We start from the raw sequence: 23,917 nt of genomic DNA, 5'->3' as shown, positions 1-23,917 counted from the left end.
ATCCCTGGGACTCCCTGTAACATTATCCAATCAGCAACCTCAGCTTGTCTGTTGGAGATCCTATTTCAAAAGGCACAGTAGACAGCTCCCGAGGACAGACACCCGAGCTTGTCCGCTGGCTTCCATATGTGTGTACACACATGTGCATACATGCTCACATGTGCATACACACACACATGCACAGGGGGTAGGGGTGGATATGGTATCTGCAGAAAGTTTCTCACAGAGATTCTTAAAAGGCAAAGGGGAATTGTTTAAGTGGGTCTTTTTAATGTAAATGAAATATTAAAGCCCTGATAACTCCTGAGATAACAGAGTTTGACGTTTGAAAAAAACAGTGTATTAAGAGCAAAGTAGGCCTGAAGGACCAATTTCACAAGTGAGCTCAGACTGTATATGTAAACAAAGAATATATAAAATAAAAATATTTAAAAAAAAGAAAACATTGTACTGTCCCTGAAACCAGGCAATAGGAACAATATTGGTGGTGTTTATACACAGTATCTCAGCAACAGCAGGTACATCAGGTACAATTAATTTGCATTTATCATCTCTCCATCCCTGGAACTCTACTGAGACCAGCAGCTGTGTTTCAGGGACATAATCACAGCTTTATGCTGTTGTAGACCATGAGTTACATTTACTCCCTGTGTTTGGTTCTGATTCTGAAGGCTCTGATCCTGTTCTCCGATCCATTCGGGCCATGGACTGGCCCCTAAACCTTTGTGTATATTGGTTGTCACAGAAACCACTCCCACAGGTGGAAGCCACTGTCACCATTGCCACAGTACACGGAGCACTGGGCAGTGAGCTAGAAACATGGCATGCTGCCCACTGGTGCACAGCACAGACCTGGGAGGCTCAGAGTGACCTAATGATGACACCAAGATTCAGAGCTTCCAAAGCCACACAGCCAGCAAGCGGCACTCAGGTGAATCTAAGGGACACTGGAGTCTTCTTCATTAGCCAGGGCTCTCTGCCTTGTACTCTGGTTGACGTCACTTGGGTTCTTTTGCACACAGATTCTGGTTCAATAGGTGTGGGGGAGGAGTTCGGAGATTCTCATCCTTAGCTGCTCAGGGGTTCTCAGTGCATCATTGTAGCTAACTGTTCCCATTCAGAAACAGAAGAGATACTCTTAGAAGTCAAAAACAAGCAGGAGGAGGTCAGCACTCAGAAGTCTCAGGCATTCAAGGCTCCTCTAGGAAAATGGTGAAGGGCAGACCTGGGAAAGCAGAAGTACTCTGGGCTCTGGAAGGCCCAGCATCAAGCAGCTGATACACAGTTTCATTTCTCCACACCCTGGGCCCCCTCAGAGTAATGCGGTTCTAACCTCATAGGCTGACTCAACTAGTGGAATCTGAAAGAACAATGCCTATGTTGTGGTCATATATGAAATTTTCATGTGTGTGTATGTGTGTGTGTGTGTGTGTGTGTGTGTGTGTGTGTGTGTGTGTGAGAGAGAGAGAGAGAGAGAGAGAGAGAGAGAGAGAGAGAGTGTGAGTGTGAATTTAGGTAGGTGTTTTTCCTGCATGTCTGTCTGTCTGTCTACCACTTGCATATCTGGTGCCCACTGAGTCCAGAAGAGGGCTTGGGATCCCCTGGAACTAGAGTTACAGACTGTTATAGGTGCCAAATGGACACTGGACATCAAATCCACGTCCTTGATGGAGCAGCCAGTGCTCTCCATCACTGAGTTATCTCTCCAGACCCGAATCTCTCCAGGCCTGAAATGAGGTAATTTTTGAAGAGATTACCACGAGGAAAAGGAGGAAGAGAAGTAGCTAGTGGCTCCGTAGAACAGAGTCAATAAACACTAACTAGTGTGTGATTGTATGGTCTCATGTAAGCCATTAACCATTTCTTAATTACATCAGTAATACAAGCTCATTGGTAAAGTTTAATACTGAGAAATATTAAGAAAATAACCATGCTCACATGTGTAATTCCTTAAGGTATTAAGATTTGGGTTTTATTTGTTTCTGTATTTTCTCTAATTTTATAACATGAAAATATTAACTGCATGAATATTCATAAACTATCCATTCAAATTTAAAAATAAATCACCAAAACCTAAATAAAATAAGATTTAATATCTAGGTTGCTCCTGCTACCATTTGGCTGCTCAAGACTGTGCATGGCTGGCACCCTGCCCCTACTGAAGTGAGGAGCTGTTCCCTTGCAGTGAGCACACAGGTCTCTGTCGCCCTTCCTCTATCAGCACTGTGCCATGGACAGCTCCACTTGCCATCAGCTCCCATATTTATTACCTTGGGACAACTATCTGCAGTCAGATTGTGAGATCAAAGGATATAAACCTCCTTACAGCTTCTACAAAGTTAGATGGATGGACAAAGGGAGGGAGGGAATGGAGAGGGGGAATAAAAGGGAGAAAGAGAGAGAGGAAGGGGGGAGGGATTCCCAGTTGCATTCTGAGAAGATCGTATCAGTTTGCCCTAGAGTCATTTGCGGTTTTATACTGACCACTTGTGTGTTGCTAGCACAGTATATACTCACCAGTTAAAAGATGGGAAGGCTGCTCAGAGCCCATCTGTGCATTAAACCAATGCTGGGAGGAGCAGAGGCCCAGCAAGTATTTACAGGTCTTGGCTGAATCGGTGACAAAGGTGTGCTTTTTCCCAGTGGTGCTGCTGGTGATGGTGAGCTTTTTTCTCTGGAGGAAGCAAGCGCAGACTTAGAACCCTGACCATCTTTACCTATCCCTTGAAGTGCACGTGTGTGAGCAGCACTAAAAGACCAGCTCCACAACTGGATAGCAGCACATTTCTGGAAATACAGGGCAAGTGAGGTCTAACAACAAAGGCTCAATTTCTTGTCTTAAGACAATGGCTAAAGAAAATCCTTCTATTTATTCTTCCTAAGTGAGACGTTTGTGAGACAAATGTTTGTCATGCAATTGCTATTATCAAGGAGTGTGCTGGACAGAAAGAATGTGAAATGAGTCAGGGATCACTGGGTCCTCACAAGCACATTGTAAAATGGCGGGCAAGCATTCCCATTGTTTTCATTGTATAAGCTCCAAGCTCCAAGCTTTTTGCTCGGATGGGACAGGGAGTCGGCAGAAAACAGGCAGGCAGCTGCACTGTAACAAGCAGGCAGAGAAACTAAGCTGCATTCAAGACCAGCCACCAGCAAGGCAGCAAGGAAACTGACAGTACTGACCCTCGTCCTTATTGTGCCTCATTATAATACATTAGCATAGTGAGAGCTCCCCCAATGGAGAGACAGAACAAAAATATAGGAGTGTTTTGAGCAGCATGCAAAGTAGCACATGCACACTGGAAGCCTCCTCCCTTATCGGGGAAAAAAAGAAAGAAAAAACAGAAATGCTTCTCCACCAAATGCAACCTGCATCTTTGTTCCTGACTCCTCTGCCTATGGGAGGTCTGCCCTTCTCCTCTGCAAGAAACTTTCACTTGTTTTTATTTCTGCCATAGCAAAGACAAAAGGCCCCACAAATGACACCCAGGTTACAATTATGCGAAGAACTTTGTGAGCATCTTGTCTTTGTGGCTGCAGAGTGAAGTGTCATTATCTTTAAACATGATCTAGAAATCTCAGAATCTAGGAACAGCTCTAGAATTGTCAGAACACACTGTGTGCTGTGTAGAAGCGTGCTCCTTTAGCCCCAGCCCTCAGGAGGTGTCGGCAGGTGAATCTCTACTCCAACCAGGACTGCATAATGAGACCCTGTCTCAATCGATTAATCAGTCAATCAAGTAAAAATAAAATCTGATAACTATATTCATAGGAATTTGAAAAGGGGGAAACATGCACACACTCAGTCTGCATTTGTAGCATAGGAACTTACACAATGGTGAACAAGTCTTTTCTTGTATAAACTGCACACTTGACCTGTCCTACCTCAGCCATACTAAAAGATCTATTAAACTGCACTTCTATCCTCTCTTGATAAATATCATAAAATGCTGTCATGCAAGGGAAAAAAATTAAGAAAAGATTATGTCACCCAAAATCTGAAATGAGAAACCATGCAGACTTTTTGCCAAGGAGTTATTTAATGAAGTGTTTTTTCTGGCATTTACTTTATTTAAAAAGCATATCCTGTGGCTTTTAAAATTTGTATCTTTAGGGGCTTCTTTTCTTATTCTAAACAACATTCCCTTTCATGAGATAGCTTCTATTTGTGACTTGGTATTCTTTTGCTTAAAAAGGACCACATGTAGTCTTTTACAGTCTGTCCTGCTCTCGGCCTTTATCTCTAAAGATTAGAGGTAATGCTGGAAAACACTACAGGTATGAACACCAGCAGGCTCCCTGTTCTAAAAGGGGTGATTTTTGATTGAATAATCAAGAATGCATAGATGTTAAGGTACCCAGGGACTGTACTTTTTGAAAACGGCATCCATATTCCCTTGGCTCCTTCCCTGCAGGGTGAAAAGATGAAAGGGGTGTGTCTCCAGCTATTGCTCCAAGAAGGAGGCTTCCTGAGCTGATCTCTCAGTTCTTAGAGTTCTCAGAGCTCACTACTTGGGGCTTGCAGAAGCACGAAGAGTCCTTTTCTCTGTAAGATGTTTATCTGGCCATGAGCATCTGGTGATAATATGTCACGTGATAACTTTACAGCATAACAGTCCATTCATGCCAAGGAGAAAATTGATCATCAGGGGATGGAAATCCTAATTAATCCTAATTAAATAGTTTCTTTGAGCTTATGAGCTTGATGACTTCCTGGATTTAATTTTTTTAAAAAAAAATGTTGCCCTGGTAATGAGAAACAAATACTTGTAAAATGAAACTTATGCATGTATGTATAAAAATAAACTTAAGGGGACTGTTGAACTTCATGGACTCAAAATTTTCTATGTTTCAAAATTACTACTTAGAGAATCTGAATTTAGATGAATCTCAGTGAAAACTTTGTTTAGTTAAACATGCAATAAAGTGAACAAGAAACAATGTAATAGTGTTGGATTAGAGTCAATAATTTGAATTATTTACATATCTTTCAATTAAGTTAAAAATAACTAATGCTCAAAAATTCATGAATATAAACACTGTTTATATTCAAGTTTGGTGAAAAATATCAATATTCTGACAATACATGCATGGGTCAGTTTAATGACCTCAAATTATGCTAATTATTACATATTTTTATGTAAGCTTTATTTTCCTAAACATACTTGATAATTTATTAGGAAATTGTATTGCATATCAGACACTTACAATATTAACTTCAAAAACCAAGATTTAAAAAATAAATAAATAAAAGAAACATTCAGAAGCAGTTTATCTAGGAAATGTTTACATCAGATAATAAAAATAATGATCTAACTAGGAGAAAAATGGAAACAATAAGAGAAAGGTAAATAGAAGAAAGACTAAATGTGTCAGAGCAAAGAGCTTTGTCTTCAGACAAGTCACTAGTGGACCATAAATACTGACCTGGATGACCCCTGTGACACACTGACCTGGATGACCCCTGTGACACACTGACCTGGATGACCCCTGTGACATGCTGACTTAGATGACCCCTGTGACATACTGACCTGGATGGCCCCTGTGATATACTGACATGGATGACCCCTGTGACAAGCACGGACAGTCAGCTACCAGGGCCCAGTACCAAGTTGATACAAACTTATGTGACTTGAAATGTACAGTGAGTTAGATGTTCAGGGAGTTTTGCATATCTTAAAACTTCAATGAACATCCAATGCTGTCTGCCAGGGTAACTGCAGTACACCTGGGACATACCAGGTGCCTGAGTACTATGTGCAAAGGAGACACAGACCCTCAGGGCAGATGATTCAAAACCTTGTAGACTCCAGTCAACCTCAACTTCATTTTTTCCTTCAGATCCCACTTGTCCCTGCTTTGAGCTCGGGTGGACTCCCCTGGATTTGGGAGAGTGCATGGAGAAAAATGTAGCACTTGAGGCTATAGATCACTTATAGAGACTAAAAGCAAGTTGGCAAGGGGGTAGCATGGGGCAAATAAAGGCTTCCTGGAGACCGCTGAACCCCCATCTGCTTAAGTATTTGGTCCTCCCAAATGTATCTGTGCACCAGAGCACAGGTTGTATGTAAATACATCAAGAGACACTAATGCAGCACTGCCCCTTAAAATGACCACAGATCAGGAGAAAGGGAGGCATGGGTGGCCATCAGCTGAGCGTCACTCACGTGAGTTGAAATCATCCCAGTTTCTTTCCACAGAAACTGGGATGTTGCGATTCTGCGGCTGCCTTTCACTTGGTAGAGGATGATGCCTTTGGTGCAGACCCCCAAGGCCATTTCCCCTTCCGGTCTCTTCTTCTCTGGGGAAACACGGTGAGTCAGGACTCCGTATTCTGGGAGTTGCTGAACAACCTGGAGGGAAGAAAAGGCCGATTTAGGACCTGTGAGGTCACCAGTCCAAATGTGATAAAGGTCCATCGTTGCTAAACAAAGCGAAGAGACATTGAGCTAGGCAATTCTTTCTTACTCTGAAATAGAACTACACCATGCATATGATATCATTTTTGTGTTTATTTTTTCTTTTTTAACCTAAAGAATTCTTTATTTTTGGAATACCTAAAAGAGCATCTGGGACACATTCCTTTAACATAGGCCACTAAGATATAAAGATGGTGAACAGGTCTTTCTTAGGATTCAGACTCTTTGGGGACATCTCAAAGTCAGGGGTCCCTTTCCCCAGCTGTGTCAATCATATGGTTCCATTTTTTTTTTCATGTTCCAGTTGCAAAAAACTGAGGCTCAGACACAAAATGGAGTCTTCAGGTTATCAGCAGGCCATCACAGCAGGCTGAGCCAGGAGCAGCCTGCAGGGGGGACGCCTGTCACTCCAGCACGCCTTTCCACTGCAATGCCTTTGCAGGATCTCCACTGTCCCAGGTCTCACCTCAGGTGACCGAGCTTGGAGACTGAATTTTGCCAGAAGCCAATGGTCAGTCAGAGCTAGTGGCTCTCAAGAGTGTTCCAAGCATGAACACAACACAAATGCTTTATTGTCTGAAGAGTAATCACTGTTCAGAAGCCAGAAAGTCCTCATGGGACGGTTGGTGCGCATAGGCCCGCAGGAAGGGCCTCCTGCTACAGACATCTGAGAGCACCTCAGAAGTGGAAAGATCCGGTACCACATCTCTACCCCCAGCAGACTGCTGTGTCCTCTCTATGCCATCTTCCTCCTCCCCAAGCATAGTCACTGAGAGAGAACAAGTAAAGATTCTGTTAATCTTTCTCAAGTTCATTGCTGACCGCTCTCCTGTTGATGAGTAATCACTGTAGACAAACAACAGCCAGCAGGTGCCATGGCTTTTTGTCAGATTATGATTAAATGTCTGGATGCTGAGCTGCCTGGCCTTAGCTTGAAGAGACACTGTCATTGTTACCATCGTAATCACCATCATCATCACCACCGCCATCATCATCACCATCATCATCACCATCACCATTATCACCGTCACCCAACAAAACACTGAGCACTTGTATTGAAACATCCATGGCTGGATGTTGATTAAAGTATGACAAAGAGAGACTGCCCAAGACAGTGTGCTGCAGTCTGTTAAGGAATCTGATGAATTTGTTGTTTTAAAGCGCTGTAATATCCATGGAGAGAATAAAGATGCCTTTTCTAGACTTGCTTTCCCTCCCCCCAAACCTTTTTAAATGTTTAGCAATTAACTTTTCATTTTGTTTTTTTAATTATTTTGAGGGCCATGATATTGAGTGGCAACAACACCTGCTGCTCAGCCAGATGCTGTCTCCTTATCATTCCTAGCATGCCTGAGGCGAAGGCTATCTCTCCAATGGAGAAAATGGAGGCTCTGAAGGGCTAAGTAATCAGATAGGTTGAATTCGGTAAATTACACTTTTTCGTCTCTACAGGCCAAGTTTCTTCTAATTCTCCAACTGAAAGGAAACTGTTCCCCCTACAAAAATCCAACATTTTAATGAGCACTTATTTCTTCTTCTGTTCTCAGGATCTAAGGAAGTCACAAAGAAAGTAGCTGTTGGGGATGGAAAGACGGTTTGGACCTGAGTTCTATTCCCAGCACCTATGTAAACAGCCATATGTGGTGGTGGGTGTTTGTGATACAGGCACCGGGAGGCAAAGGTAGGAGGATCACTAGCAAGCTAGCCTTGGCTAATTGGCAAGCCCCAGTCCCATCGTGTTCATACATGATGCTGTTACCACACCACACTGTGTCTACATACATGATTGCTGTCATGTAACATATAACCAGTGACCATGACACCTGACAAGGCCTGATGCTCCAGGTCATTACTCCCCAGTTGATACATCCTATTTAGCTATACAACCAAGTGTCTCAGGACCACACTCAGGGAGGGATCCAAGGGTTTGGCAGCATAGACCCTCTGTGTTGAGCAGCTAAAGGTTATTGGACTTTTCAGTGGCTGTCATGCCCAGGCTTTGTCTGTTGTCTGGACACATGTCCACACAGATTCACCAGCTGTGGCTAAGGACACTCAGCCTCTCTTTGCTGAAGTTCATCGGTCAGCCTGGACCCGTATCCACATAGATTCGCCAGCTGTAGCTACACTCAGCCTCCCTTTGTTTCCGATATGCTCAGGTTACCCCTGTGATGTCAACTTCTGTTTCCTGTCCCTTTTGCTACCTGAAATATCAAGCCCTGTTGGGACAAATACAAACAAGGCACAGGGCTATGGGAGCAGTTGTGGCAATACACTGGAGTGGATGCGGACATATTTAAGTGGTTCAATTTAAGAACAATAGCTTCAATTTCTTTTTACTACACGTATCAGAACAATTTACTGTTAGTGGGTATGATGTTCCAGCTTTTGGTTTAGTAAACTTAGAGAAAAATCAGAAATAAATTCTCCTATATCTGAGGCACAAATCATTCAACTCATCGAAGTAATAAGCCTAAATTCCTTGGAGGCAGGAAGGAGATCTGAAGAAGAGTCTGCTTGACTCCAAGAATTCACTCTCAACAACTAAAATTCAGAGCATCCCTAAAGACGGGGAACATAGACAAATATGCATAATGTTTTCTAGGACATCTTCAATCTGCTAAAAGTAAAACAGTGTATCTGTCTCCTGTCTCCCACGGTGCCCTCCCACAACCCTTCCACCAGGGTTTCCTGTTCTCCCAGCCACAGAGAACAAAGTGAGATTGGAACCAAGCCATCCTAACTGTCCCTTGCTGTCCTGCCACCTCCCAAGCAGTGAAGACCAAAACACATGCAGCACCTGGGGACGCAGCCATTAGAATGCTGAATAGAAAAAACACAGGATCTAACGAATGTGATTCCAACAAGCAACCGGAGTTGTTTCTACCTAAGACATCTCAATCCCAATCCCTAGCTAAGCAGGAACAGTTCAAGCACTCAGGACGCCTGGAGAACAGTGGTCTAACCTTGAACAGCTTGTTCAGGGATTCACATGCTCTCACAGCCGTGGACCTGCCAGACTGAGGGTTGTGTTTAGTAGTGCCCGCCCTGGGCTGCTGCCAAATCTGCTGCCAGTGGGAGGAAATGACTTGGCAGAGAACAGCATCCGTGAAGCAAGCTGCAGGCAGCCACCTGGGAATGATTTCCTCCTTTTTATGAAAAAAGAAGAGCCTAGAGGAGCTATAATTAACTATCTAGTGACTATCTGTGGCACAGCAGCCATATGTCAGGCTCTGTGGCTCTGGGGTACTGCTGGCGTTGACATCCTGGTTAGAGGGACAAGAAATACCTAGGAGAGGTACAAGATGCCTCCACAGTATGTAGCATCAGTGGTTGAGCTGAGCACTGCCAACACCTGTGTGACCCCACACATGAGATTCTGCCCCTAATAAATGAAACAGAAACACAGCCAATGACAGATACAGAAAATGCTAATTTCAGCATTGCATATTGAAACTATTTATAAGGCAAGGAATATAGTGCTGAGGGAGAGTGTGTGTTGACTCAAAGTACATTGTCAATTCTTTTGCAATGCAGGGTTATATGAAGACATAGAAGCACTTAAGTAATATATGCCTTTCTTAAATTCATATACATATATACATATAAAAATGCATATAAAAGTGTGGATATATCAAAACGTAAGTGTGTTCACTCTCTGAGGCATTGTGGCAGGGAAATACTTTCTTCATATTTAGGAGAAGGCTGACGAACTCACACTGTGATACAGATGCTTCATATGGGTGCAAAACTCATTCTTTTCAATGCTCTGCATAGAGAACAGGCAGGCTCCGAGTCAGGCACTGTGTCAGGCCACCAGAGGAAACAGTAGGAAAGGAAACAGTATGTCTCAACATGAATGAACATTACATGCAAATGATCGAAATCTGCCCAATGCTTTTTGTGAAGCTAGGAAGAAAAAAAACCCATCAGCCTTAGGCTTGTAAGATGGTAGCTATTTTTATAGCCACTCTTCATGGATCTGTCTACAATGGAGGAAGAATGAAACCGAGCCCAGCCCATGAAGCTCGGTCCTGCACAGGCTGCAAACGCATTCACCCCACGGGAGTGACCTGCAGGGTGACGTCCTTGATCTCAGCTCAGTTCTCTAGTTCATGGCCGTTCATCATCTGAGATCTCCGTGTGCTCCTCACCAAGGGAATGCTCTCGACAGGGAACATGTACGAGGCTAGACTATGGAAATTAGGGAGTGTCTCTGGTGGGATTTAGATCCTGCCCCTGTATTAGGTAGGCATTGGGCTCATCTTCCTGGGTGATTGGGCAAAAAGAAAAGGCAAAACCTTACTTTTTCAGTGTTTCTCTCAAGCACTTACCTTCTTAAAGGCAAAAACAAGCAAAGGCATGGAGACAATACTTTGACTTAAATTAGAAGGCTTAGCTACAGAGACATGTACACACCCCAGCATGTCCTTTTGAAAGACTGTCCCCAAGTCTGAAGGTCTAGCCACATGAAGACTTTTTAGATGATCCTCCCCACCCACTTGCTCACTGCTCATGTACCTGCAAAATGGCTACTCCTGCCTCATCCCATCACTCGCTGGCACTGGTCCCAGTCTCTCTGAGCATCTATCACAGTGTGCCTACCTCTAGATACACAGTCGCCATCCCAAGACCTGGGGCCCACCAATGATAGGAACACATGCCTTGTCTCCATTCCCCACAGCACCTGGCCAGCAGTGATGAGAGGCAGTGGAGGGAGCAAAGCCTTCCTTCATGGCCCTGGTGTTCTCCAGTGTGTGAGACTGAAGTGCTGTTTAGGTGAGGAGAGAGGAGAGAGGAGAGAATAAAAGCAAGATGCAGCCAATAAGTCTGTGCTGACAGAGGCCCAGAAGGTTGCACAGAAGAACCTCTCCATAGCTCCACCCAGCTCGGTGCCTAGTTCTCTACCTCAGCTGTCCTCTGTGCCACAGGAAAGTGACATGGGTGCCTCTCTAAGGTCAAAGCTAGGCCCCCAAACACCCAGGTTACATCAATAGATCCTATCCCTTTGAGGGGTCATTTTTAATGCCATCTATTACCAAAAGCCTCTCCATGTTGCTCAGGATGATAAAAGACTCTTTCTTTTGTGGGTTGAACCTTTGACTATAACTCCTTGCAAATTTGATCCCTCTGGTCCCTAGAGATGGCTGCGGAGAGAATCACTGCCTACATTTCCTGATACCAATACTTCTGTCAAGACCCCAGAGGCCTCACCTCTAAGAACTCCAGCTCAGCATCCTCTCCCCATGGTCCAGAACTGAGCCGGTGCATTTCTGAGACTTCCACTTGGGCCCGGATTGCTGTCATGCGCTCAGTAAGCCTTGCCGGGAGGTAATCTTGAATTCGGAAGTACGCTTTACCCTCCGCCTGCATGGGAAGAACATGCAGAGGAAAGATTAGCCAGGAGGCCTTTCAGACGGGTCAGAATGGAAGGGAAATGTGTGTGAAACCACAGTCCCAATGGCCAGGGACAAGGACACCCCTTGAGGGGCCTCTGGGACACAGTGTCGGGTTCTATATTAGAAGTGGGGCCAAACAACAAGGAGGTCTCGGCTATGGCATTATCTCTATATGGAACCACTTCTGGGGAGACCAGGTCCCTCTTCCCCATCCCCGCCCTAACCTCAACCTCCCCCAGATCTGGAGCTTAGGAAACTGAGGCTCCAGCCCCTCAGGAGAGGCTAGATGAGCCGTGTTGTTTAGTGCCTAGTACTGGGTTCCCTCAGCCCAGACCTGGTGACAGAGTATAGTGCAGTTCATGAAGGTCAAATAAAATGAGTAAGACCGGAGTGGGTAGTGGGGAGTTCACTCTACTTCCATATTTCTGATTTGATCTACCCTGACCTGGAGGCACCCCTTGCCAGCCACTGTCCCCCAAGCTTTGGTCATAGTTATCCTGAAGAAGGAACCTGGGAGCTGGGTGAATCTGACCTCTATTTAGGGGATGCCTTGGTCAGTCTGACAGGATTCAGAAGGGCATAACACCATGTCCACTGCACTCCACATTCATGCTGTGGCACAGGACTATCTACATGTGGTCATAGACTGAGAATTCCAGAATTATCCAGGTGACCCAGACTGAGTCAGGGTGCAGATCAAAGACAGACAGGCAGGCAGGCAGGCAGGCAGGCAGGTATGCACGCGCGCACGCGCGCGCACGTGCACACACACACACGCACACGCACACGCACACGCGCACGCGCACGCGCACGCGCACACACACACACACACACTGAAGAATGAAAGGAAAGAAACCTTTCAGTGGTCTAGTACATTTAAAATTAGATTGGCCAAAATTTAGAACCAAGTGCTTCTGGGAACAGAAGCAATGGGAATCACATTCATTATGTGTGGGAGTGGAAAGTGGTAGAGCCACTTTGGAAGACAGTCGATCAGCTTCTCACAGTACTAAGCAGACTCTAACTGAAGTCCTGGCAATCAACCCCAAAGACCTGAAGACCTACATCCACAGAAAAACCTTCCATGGAGCCAAGAATGTAGCTCAGGAGAATAGTGCTCACCTAACACGTCATAGGAGACCCTGGGTTAGGTGCTCAGCATGGGACATAACTGAATAACAGCATGTGGTTGTTAATGGCAGCTTTATCCATAATTTTCAGACCTTGGGAGCAAAAGCTGTCCAGGGAGCAAACAAAAACACCACAGTCCGTCTGGGAAATGGCATACTATTCAGCCCTGAAAAAGATGTGCTAACAAGAAAAAGACTTGAAGGCACTTAAATGCATGTTGCTAAATGGCATAAACCCATTTGAAAGGTTGCATACTGTCTCCAAATACAGGATCTTCTGCTACAGACACAATAAAGAGGTGAGTGGTCATCAGGGGAAAGACAGGCAGAGCTCCAATAAGGGAGTGCTAAGGTTTCTAGAGCAATGAGACTATTTCGTATGACATGAGGATGGTGACACTTGCCATTATGTATTTGTCAAAACCTCTATAGTACATGGTGCCAGGAGCAGACAACCATCTGTTGGCACTGGTTCATCAGTTGTAACAAGATTACATTGTTCCCAAGGAGACACTGTGAGATAAGGGGGGCTGTTGACACAGCAAAGCTCTACACTCCTTCCTGCCATTCAACTTTGCTGCCAACCTAACGGCTCCATTACAGCTTGGATCCTAAGTCTCCCAGAGGTCCACAGGCTAAAGGCTGTCACCAGCAAATGTCACTGTTGGGAGATGCTTAGGAAATTGGATCTGGTGGGAGGGAGGGAGATCCTTCCATTTTTACCTTAAGGTTACTGCTGGAACCCAGCTCCTTACCTTCTTTCTCTCATTTGGTTTCTGGCTACCCTGGGTTTTGCTCTGTTCTACCCTCCCCCACTCCCCCACCCCCAGCATTTGCTGCCTCGCTGAGGCCAACCTAAAGTGAGGCAGCCTGCAAACATGAGGCCACGCCCGTGAAGCCAAAATAAAGCTTCCTTCCCTTAATGGGTTACCTCAGGTATTCAGCCACAGTGACAGAAAACTAACATGTGTCCTGAAAATTATGTTTATAAATGTTTATTGAGGGAGGGGGAAAGTCATATAGGATCCTTGTCACTGCATTTCTTGCTAAGAACATACTTAAGAGAAGACATCAACATGGACCCAGAAAGTTCTAGGCACAAGTACGTCTCCGTGGCCTCTATAAAAGAGAGCATTCAGGTGCAAGTTGTGTGATAATAATCATAATTGTCATGGAGCTTTAAGGGAATACCCAACAGGGGACTGGATACGCAAGGAGGTCCCAGCCCTGTGGAGCTCCAGTTCCACAGCACGCTCAGTAGGTTACAAATCACAGGAGGACAGGGTGCAGCTATAGTGTATAGCAATGCCTACGACTATATAAAATCCCCACGTGTGATCAGGCGGGAGGATTCTGTGCCCATGGAATGCAATTCTGCAGTGATGGTGTGATTAAGGAGATTTATTTTTATACTAAATTGCCTTTGTCTCTCTCTTTAAAATGCAAATGTAATCATGTTACTTCTCTGCTTAAAATTCTGCAGGGGCTCCCATCCTCCTCAACAGCAGCTTCCCATTCTCCTCACCACTAGAAGCAGTTACCAAACAAAATGTAAGCCCCTTTAGTAAGACAAAGTCTCCCCAAGTGTGACAGGTGACACCTAGCCAGCCCCATTGTTGTGAAATGCTGAAAGCCTCTTCCTCCTTCCCAGTAACAACACAGAGAAAGGCTGCCCCTTTTGAAACCTCCTTGCTGTAATTAGATGTGAAATGTTCCCTGGAGGCCAGGCAGTTGCAAAGCCCTTGGTACTATTAAAGGACTATTAAAAGGCTGAGGAAGCTTAAAACAGTAGTTCTCAACTGAGTGTGGGTCTCCACTCCTTTGGGGTCGAATGACCCTTTCACAGGGGTCACATATCAGATATCCTGCATGTCAGATATTTGTATTATGATTCATAACCAGCAAAACTACATTTATGAAGTGGCAACAAAAATAATTTATGGTTGGGCTCACTGAAAACATGAATTAAAGGGAAGCAGCATTAGGAAGGCTGAGAACCGCTGCTATAGGAGCTTGCTATGAGAGAGGAGTTGGCTCCCTAAAGACTAATGTCTCCCTTGAGTTACTGAGACCCCAGACTCCTCCCTATCCTTCCTGCTTGCCTTGAGCTGAACAGCCTTTAGTATTCACTTCTATCATGATTTCCTATGTCACTACATCCCAAAGTGACAGAATCAATGACTGTGGATTAAAACTTCTGAAACCATGAGCCAAATACATCTTTCCTCCTTCTAAGCTGATGGCCACAAATATTTTGTTACAGTGATGGAAATCTAGCATTCTCCCATAATGCTGTTTGGAGTTCCCACACACAGAAAATAAAACATGACTGTGTATTCTAGGTGATAACAATGTGCCAGAACAGGTTGATTGATTGTAACAAATACAGCAGGATAGTTATATTGTTTGATTGGGAAGACTATACAAGAAATCTCTGCACATCCAACTTGATCTTACTATAAAGCTAAAACTGTTCTAAAACATAAAGCTTATTGGCATATAATCATTGAAGATAGAGTTTTCCATACAGCATATTCTGATTACAGTTCCCACCAACTCCTCTAGATCCTCCCCACTTCCACACCTGCCGAGATCCATACCCTGACTTATATATGATTCTGATGCTATGGCAAGAAGCTATTATAGCCAACAAGAGCCACTGTTTGAGAGGATATGCCTCTCAGTAAAACTGCCCCTGACTGACACACACTCAGATTCAAATTTAGAGTTTAACTATTAGTAGCCACATATGCTACAGAAGGTCCATATAGAATATGCAGTATCAACTTTGCAATATTCATGTGAGTTAGATACTTAGGCCAATGGCAGATATAGTGATTTCTTAATAAAGATTGGCTATTAGCATTGATGATGGTGGTAGAAACTCAGAAAGAGCGTACATTGCTGTGGTGTGGCTTTGCTCTGGGTGATCCCCAAGGTCTACTGTGGATAGTCTTGATCTCCAGGGAGATGCTATCAGGAAATGATGGGGCTTTCCAGGAAAAAGAACAAGTAGGGGCCTTAGAAGATCACTGGAGGTTTCTCTTCAGAAGGGACCATGGGACTTCAGCCTCTCTCCCTCTGATCTTCTATTTTGCATTGTGAGTTCCTCCTGACAAGTACTCTTATTATGAGATACCCAACATGCTCATCAAGGCCAAACCAATGGGGTAGCCCAATCTTGGACTTGAAGCTTCTAAACCTTTGTGCTAAATAAACCTTTCCTCTTTATAACTGTTGGGGGCATTTCATTATAGTAGCATCGTTGACTGTTAGAAAGAGGGATGCACTAGACTAGAACTCCATTACGATGTATAAACTTGATGTGTTTATTCTTATGTAGCAAGGACACTTGCTTAGTGTTCAGTGAAAGCTTGTTTGATAACTGAATGGGTGGTGAATGGATATAGTTTACCCGAGGCTCAGTTGTAGATGCTAACAACTCTTCTCAAAAAGCAAAGCCTCTATATTCTTTACAGCCTCTGTTTCCTATAGTCACCTTTCTAGAGATTCCACCCGAGGGCCCCAGGTACCGCCCCTACCTCCTTAGGATAACTGCCGAACTCAGCCTGCAGGGCAAGGACCCCCAGGTGCAGCAATGTCTCATCGTCGCAATACAGTCTCTCTTCTAAAATGTCTTTCCGAAGCTGCAGGTAAAACTGATGCCTTGTCAGGCTGTGCCTAGCAAAGGAACACAGGGAGAAAGACAGCCTGGATGCTGAAAGCCAGGAAAGTGCCACACAGTCTGAGAGAATGGATACAACCCAGCAGAACCCAGAGAACATAGCCAGAGAGATTAGTGTCTGTTCGTCCACCCACACCCTGACTCCTCCTCCTGAAGAGGGCTTCTCAATACCAGACATCCATGAGGGTGTACTTCAAGCTGGTATAAAACTGATGTGCAGTTAGGTAGTGTCTCTAGTAAGCAACGGAACACAGAGATGGTGAGCTCACGCCAATGCCCTGCCCTGGAACCCCCACCGGAGCTGTGGAGCGTGCACAGCAGGGACTTGCTGAAAAGAGAACACTGATGTTGGGTGGGTTGTGCTTGAAATACAGAGAGCAATTTCTCATTCCAATTAAGGTCTGCCTCTAAAAGACTCGTTTCACTCTTAATTTTGTTACATCCGAAGCCCACAGATGGAAATGGACCTTTATATTTAATATGTAATCTATCACCCCCTCAGCCCTACCTCTGCCCATCCACTACCTGCAATGCCAGCCTAGACAGGCACAAACCTTTAAATGGTCTCAGGAATGGCCTGTGGCACTCACCGGAGCAGCCCATAGTGACTGACAAAGAACTTTATCCGCAGAAAGAGTGTTAAAGTGTCCACGGAACCTTTTGGGCGCGGCTCTCTCCAGCCTTCTGGGGCGACTTTGCACAATCTAGTGTCCATGTCCAGAAAAAAGAACTCTTCACCTGAGAGAGAAATAGTTAGGAGGAAGAATCATAGGGAGTGGCCCACCCTCAGGCTCATCCCTTCAGCTCTGCTGAGAGAGGTAGGGTGCAAGCCGCATTGGTGCAAGGTGTCACCTGCACTAGCTGGTGACAGGAGACTCTTCGAGAGAAGACGGCAGGGGAAAACCTTCAAACAGACACAATTAAAGCCCGCCCACCATATGCACAGCCTTTGAGCCTGCAGATTCAACTAACTGCATATTGAAATATTTGTATTACATGTACCGAATACATACCGAGCTTTTGTGTCGTTGTCCCCTATTCTATACAGTATGGCACACCTTGAATGAGGTGCTCTGAGTGCTCTAGAGACACAGGGGAGTGCACTCAAGGCATGCACACACCACCTCACTTGATTTATGAACTTCTGTGGATTTGGGGGTCAGCTGGAGTTCTGAGCTCCATTTCCTGTGGATGCTGAGTGGTGACTGTATTTATGAAGAAGCGCTGCCACGTAGCATTGGGTTCCCAGATGTCATCTTATGACAAATAAATGTATCATGAAGCCCCTGCCACCGGCCTTTCTGGCAGGTTGATGAACCTTGTACCTTCAGGGAACAGACATATTACCTACTAGATGTTGCATACTCCTCCCTCTCCCCTCCTCCTTCTCTTGTGTGTGTGTGTGTGTGTGTGTGTGTGTGTGTGTGTGTGTGTATGTCTCCTTCCCTCCCTTTATCATTTTCTCTCTCTCTCTCTCTCTCTCTCTCTCTCTCTCTCTCTCTCTCTGACATGTAAGGATTCAATGAGAAGGAATTCCTTTGGGAAACAGAAAGCAGATCCCTACGAAACAATGAAGTCAGCTGGCACTTTGACCTTAGACCTCAAGATCCCAACTTCCAGGGGGAAAGGTTCCTGTCTAAGCTGCCGAGACATAGCACTTTGCTGTAACAGTCCAAGACGACCAAGGCGGAGAAAGAGCAATCTCATAAGCAAGCTTAGGTCCTGCAAAGTTAATCCTCCACCCTGTCTAGACTGAAGCCTAGATCAGCCCGAACCACTGAATACTGTCTTCATCCTTCTGCTCCTTTAAAAGCTGCTCTCAACCAAACTGGGCAGCATAGCCCACTCCCAGGATTCCTGCAAGTCTACCCTTGTCTGACCCTCCATAGATCCCAAGTTGTGTGTTCCTGTGCCCCACCCTCCACCCCCACTGGCTTATAGCACAGTGGCTTGTCTAGGACTCCCACCACAGTAAGAAGGTGGGGCTTTTAAATTAGCTGCCAGCCTTTTCTTCCTGAGGAAGTATGTGTGGAGATGTAGGTAGATGTCCAGGTGGCTCTAACGGCCCTCACCCCAGCCCTCTGCCCTCTCTGTTGATGGCTATCACCCTGCAACCCCTGCCCTCCACCCTTGCTGCAGAATTTGATTCTCCACACCAAGCTCTCTTTCCTTTAGGTTGGATTTTCTCCAAGGGTAATTGAGTTCCCAGTACAGTCTTTTGGCAAACCTTCCCAAGATGGTCTCTATGCAGACCTGTGATCTCCCCCAGGAGGCCCCTCCCTAAACAGCTCCAGAAACCCAGGAATCATCCCCAAAAGAAGGATTTATAATCACACCTCCCCCCCCCCCGGAGGGTAAAGAGTTTATTCACTAGATTTTACTTATCTGCTCATTCAGTATCTTGAGCATGCGTGTGTGTGTTTATGTATATATGGGAGAACATGAATGCATGTGCCTGTGAAGGCCAGAGGACGATCTTTAATGTCATTACTTGGATACTATCCAGCATTTTTATTGAGGTAGGAACTCTACATGGCCTGGAACTCCCCAGGTAGGTTTGATTGGCAGGCCAGCAAGCCCCAGGGATCTGCCTATCTCTGCTTCCCTAGCACTGGGACTACAGTGACAAACCATCACACTTAGATTTTTGTTACATAAGTCCTGACAACCAAACTCAAGCCAGGCGCATTACTAGCCACCTGAGCCACCTCTCACACCCTGGTTTCCACTTACATTATACATTTCAAATCAATAAAACACAGTATTTTCTGTAGACTGTCCAGTCAATGTAGCTCTCACTCCGTATCACCAAAGCATCTTTCACAGAAGACAGAGCCCATTACAGAAAGCCACTACTGACCAAATGCAGAGAACACCTGTCTATGGGCACATAACTCCTGTTGCTATGACTACAACCTAACCCCTATACTCAAAGTTCTGGAAACAAAGTAGGAGGTAGGGGTGTGGAAAGATTGTAAAAGTCAAAATACCAGGAAGTCTGCTGCAAAATTATGGTTTTCAGATATGACAAGAAAGCTATACCCATGAAATTTCAACAACATAGCTGCCTAAAAGGTCTGAATGGTAACAGTGCCAACTGGTATCAGTGTGTATGGGGGCCATTTCAAGCTACAAGAAACTAGTGACTCTTGAAGGAAAGGAAGAATTAGTTTTCCCCAGAGATGAGCTCTCTGACTCAATATCAAGCATCATCCCTGAAAATGTATATACACAAGCATCACTAAACACTACACAGACTCAACAGGCTGCACTCACATATGGTCACACATTGCAAGCACACATAACAATAATAATGCTTACGAGGCTGTGAATTTGAAAGTGTGGCTGGGGTTGGAGGGGGAGTAGGAAGGGAGAAGTAACTTTGTAACTAGATTTTAATTAAAATGTTTTTTAGAAATAAAGTTACTATTCAGATCTTTGAATAGTTCCTGGTGTATAGCAGGCACTTAAGAATACAATGCTTCCTAAAATCTCTTTCCTTTGTTCATCGCAAAGTTTAAACTTCATTGGTCATGACCTACATAACAGCACAAAATGGCCGTCCTATGTGTTTGAAAGTGGGGTTCTCCCCACGGCCATATCACTGCCTGCCGGGGCAGAAAAGCATCACTAGGTACTGTATTACCCCAAGCTTAAGATCTCTGGGGGTGCAAACCACCAGGGGTCTGCATGATCCCAGGACCTGAGTACATAGACAGTTCGTCTGCCAGCCCACCAGTCGTGGGGCCTGTGTCCTTCGTGGAGAGCAGCAGAGGGAGAGACCCCCCCCCATGGCCATATTCACTGCCTGCCAGGGCAGAAAAGCATCACTAAGTACTGTATTACTCCAAGCTTAAGATCTCTGGGGGTGCAAACCGCCAGGGGTCTGCCTGCGCCCAGGACCTGAGAACATTGTTAGTTCATCTGCCAGACAGTCATGGGACCTGTGTCCTACGTGAGAATCAACAGAGGGAGTGACCACCAACACCACCACCATCTTCGCTCCATGATAGAGCAGTCCAGGAGCACCTGGTTCACCTTGACAACCCAAGTATAACATTGCTTGAGGCAAGACTGAGCAGGGCTCCAAAGGCACAAAAGAGGAAGGCAGCATATCAGCAATCTGTGCCAGAGGAAATCCAGTCATCCAGTGTCGCAAAAATAGCCTTAAAGGTCCACAGTAGGTTGAAGCAACAGTCAGTGACAATAAGACCATCTAACACCTGGGAGAACTAGATGGCTAAAGGCAAACATAGGAGCGTTACTAACAGAAAACAAGGCATTATGGCAGCATCTGAACCCAATTCTCCAACAACAGCAAGTCCTGGATACCCCAACACACCAGAAAAACAAGAGTTGGATTTAAAATCACTGGTAAGGATGCCGTTAGAGGAACACATGAAGGACATAAATAAATCTCTTAAAGAAATTCAGGAGAAAAACGATCAAAAGCTAGAAGCCCTTACAAGGGAAACACAAAAATTACTTAAAGAAATTCAGGAGAAAATGGGTCAGAAGTTAGTAGCCAATAAGGAGGAAATGCAAAAATCACTTAAAGAAATACAGGAGAACTTTAATCAACAGGCAGAAGTCATGAAAGAGGAAACACAAAAATCTCTCAAAGAATTACAGGAAAACATAAACAAGCAAGTGAAGGAACTGAGCAAAAACTTCCAGGATCTAAAAACAGAAGTAGAAACAACTAAGAAAGCACAAAGGGGGACAACTTTGGAGATAGAAAACCTTGGGAAGAAACCAGGGGCCATAGATGCAAATATCAACAACAGAATACAAGAGATAGAAGAAAGAATCTCAAATGCCGAAAATACCATAGAAACCATGGACTCAACAGTCAAAGAAAATGCAAAATGAAAAAAGCTTATAACCCAAAACATTTAGGAAATCCAGGACACAATGAGAAAGCCAAACCTAAGGATTATAGGCATTGATGAGAGTGAAGATTTACAGCTTAAAGGGCCAGCAAATATCTTCAACAAAATTATGGAAGAAAATTTCCCTAACCTAAAGAGAGAGACACCCATGAATATACAAGAAGCCTACAGAACTCCAAACAGACTAGACCAGAACAGAAATACCTCCTGTCACATAATAATCAAAACCCCAAATGTACTAAACAAAGAAAGAATACTTAAGGCAGTAAGAGAAAAATGGCAAGTAACATATAAAGGAAAACCTATCAGAATTACACCAGACTTCTTACCAGAGACCATGAAAGCTAGAAGATCCTGGGCAGAGCTCATACAGACTCTAAGAGAACACAAATGCCAGCCAAGACTACTATACCCAGTGAAACTCTCAATCACTATAGATGGAGAAACCAAGATATTCCATGACAAAACCAAATTTACACATTATCTTTCCACAAACCCAGCCCTACAAAGGATAATAGGGGAAAAACACCATTACAACGAGGGCAACTATACCCTGGAAAAAGCAGGATATTAAACATCTTTCATCAAACCCAAAAGAAGATAACCACACAAGTAGAAAATTAACATCAAAAATGGTAAGAAGCAATAACCACTACTCCTTAATATCTCTTAACATCAATGAACTCAATTCCTCAATAAAAAGACATAGACTAGCAGACTGGTTACATAAACAGGACCCTACATTTTGCTGCATACAGGAAACACACCTCAGTGTCAAAGACAAACACTACCTTAGAGTAAAAGGCTAGAAGACAATTCTACAAGCAAATGGTCTCAGGAAACAAGCTGGAGTTGCCATTCTAATATCAGATAAAATTGGCTTTCAACCTAATGTCATCAAAAGAGACATGGAAGGACACTTCTTGCTGGTCAAAGGAAAAATCCAACAAGATGAACTCTCAATCCTGAACATCTATGCTCCAAATACAAGGGTGCCCTCATTCATAAAAGAAACTTTACTAACGCTCAAAGCACACATTGCACCTAACACAATAATTGTGGGTGACTTCAACACTCCACTCTCATGAATGGACTGATCAGGAAAACAGAAACTAAACAGGGAGACAGTGAAACTAATTGAAGCTTTGGACCAATTGGATTTAACAGATATATATAGAATTTTCATCCCAAAGCAAAAGAATATACCTTTTTCTCAGCAACTCATGGTACCTTCTCCAAAATAGATCATATAATTGGTCACAAGACCGACCTCAGCAAATATAAGAAGATTGAAATAATCCCATGCCTCCTATCAGGTCACTATGGAGTAAAAGTGGTCTTTAATAACAATAAAACCAACAGAAAGCCCACATACACATGGAAACTGAACGATACTCTACTCAATGATACCTTGGTCAAGGAAGAAATAAAGAAAGAAATCAAAGATTTTTTTAGAATTTAACAAAAATGAAGGCACTTCATACCCAAATCTATGGGACACAATGAAAGCAGTGCTAAGAGGAAAACTCAAAGCTTTGAGTGCCTCCAAAAAGAAATTCGAGAGAGGATACACTAGAAGATTAACGTAAGAACTGAAAGCCCTGGAACAAGAAGAAGCTAATTCACCCAGGAGGAGAAGAAGACAGTAAATCATCAAACTCAGGACTGAAATCAATCAAGTAGAAACTAGGAGAACCATACAAAGAATCAACAAAACCAGGAGCTGGTTCTTTGAAAAAAAATCAACAAGATACATAAACCCTTAGACAGACTAACCAAAGGGCACAGAGACATTATCCAAATTAACAAAATTAGAAATTAAAAAGGAGATATTACAACAGAAACTGAGGAAATTCAAAAAATCATCAGATCCTACTACAAAAGCCTGTACTCAACACAACTGGAGAATCTGGAGGAAATGGACAATTTCTAAGACAGATACCAAATACCAAAATTAAATCAGGATCAAATAGATCATCTAAACAGACCCATAACTGCTAAAGAAATAGAAGGGGTCATAGATAGCCTTCCGACCAAAAAAAAAAAACACAGGACCAGATGGTTTTAGTGAGGAATTCTATCAGACCTTCAAAGAAGACTTAACACCAATACTCTTCAAATTATTCCACCAAATAGAAACAGAAGGAACACTACCCAATTCCTTCTACGAAGCCACAATTACGCTGATACCAAAACCATACAAAGATCCAACTAAGAAAGAGAATTTCAGGCCAATTTCCCTTATGAATATCAATGCAAAAATACTCAATAAAATTCTTGCCCACCAAATCCAAGAACACACCAAAACGATCATCCACCATGATCAAGTAGGCTTCATCCCAGGGATGCAGGGATGGTTCAATATATGGAAATCCATCAATGCTATCCACTA

At 44.0% G+C, this 23,917-nt stretch overlaps 1 protein-coding gene across 1 annotated transcript in view; it reads right to left on the bottom strand.

Annotated features, from left to right (window-relative positions):
- The window catches only part of LOC127690813 (FERM and PDZ domain-containing protein 2-like), a 67,485-nt gene that overhangs the window by 21,160 nt on the left and 22,408 nt on the right, over positions 1–23,917 (bottom strand). The window contains exons 8-12 of the mRNA XM_052190318.1: positions 17,224–17,371; positions 16,491–16,629; positions 11,634–11,786; positions 6,168–6,353; positions 2,518–2,674 (exon numbers count right to left, since the gene is read on the bottom strand). Of these exons, the coding sequence (XP_052046278.1) occupies positions 2,518–2,674; positions 6,168–6,353; positions 11,634–11,786; positions 16,491–16,629; positions 17,224–17,371 (783 nt within the window). The remainder of the gene's footprint in view (positions 1–2,517; positions 2,675–6,167; positions 6,354–11,633; positions 11,787–16,490; positions 16,630–17,223; positions 17,372–23,917) is intronic.

The sequence above is a fragment of the Apodemus sylvaticus genome, chromosome 8 (assembly GCF_947179515.1).
Source record: "Apodemus sylvaticus chromosome 8, mApoSyl1.1, whole genome shotgun sequence".
Classification (NCBI taxonomy): Eukaryota; Metazoa; Chordata; class Mammalia; order Rodentia; family Muridae; genus Apodemus; species Apodemus sylvaticus.
This window is presented reverse-complemented; position numbering and strand designations above follow the sequence as displayed.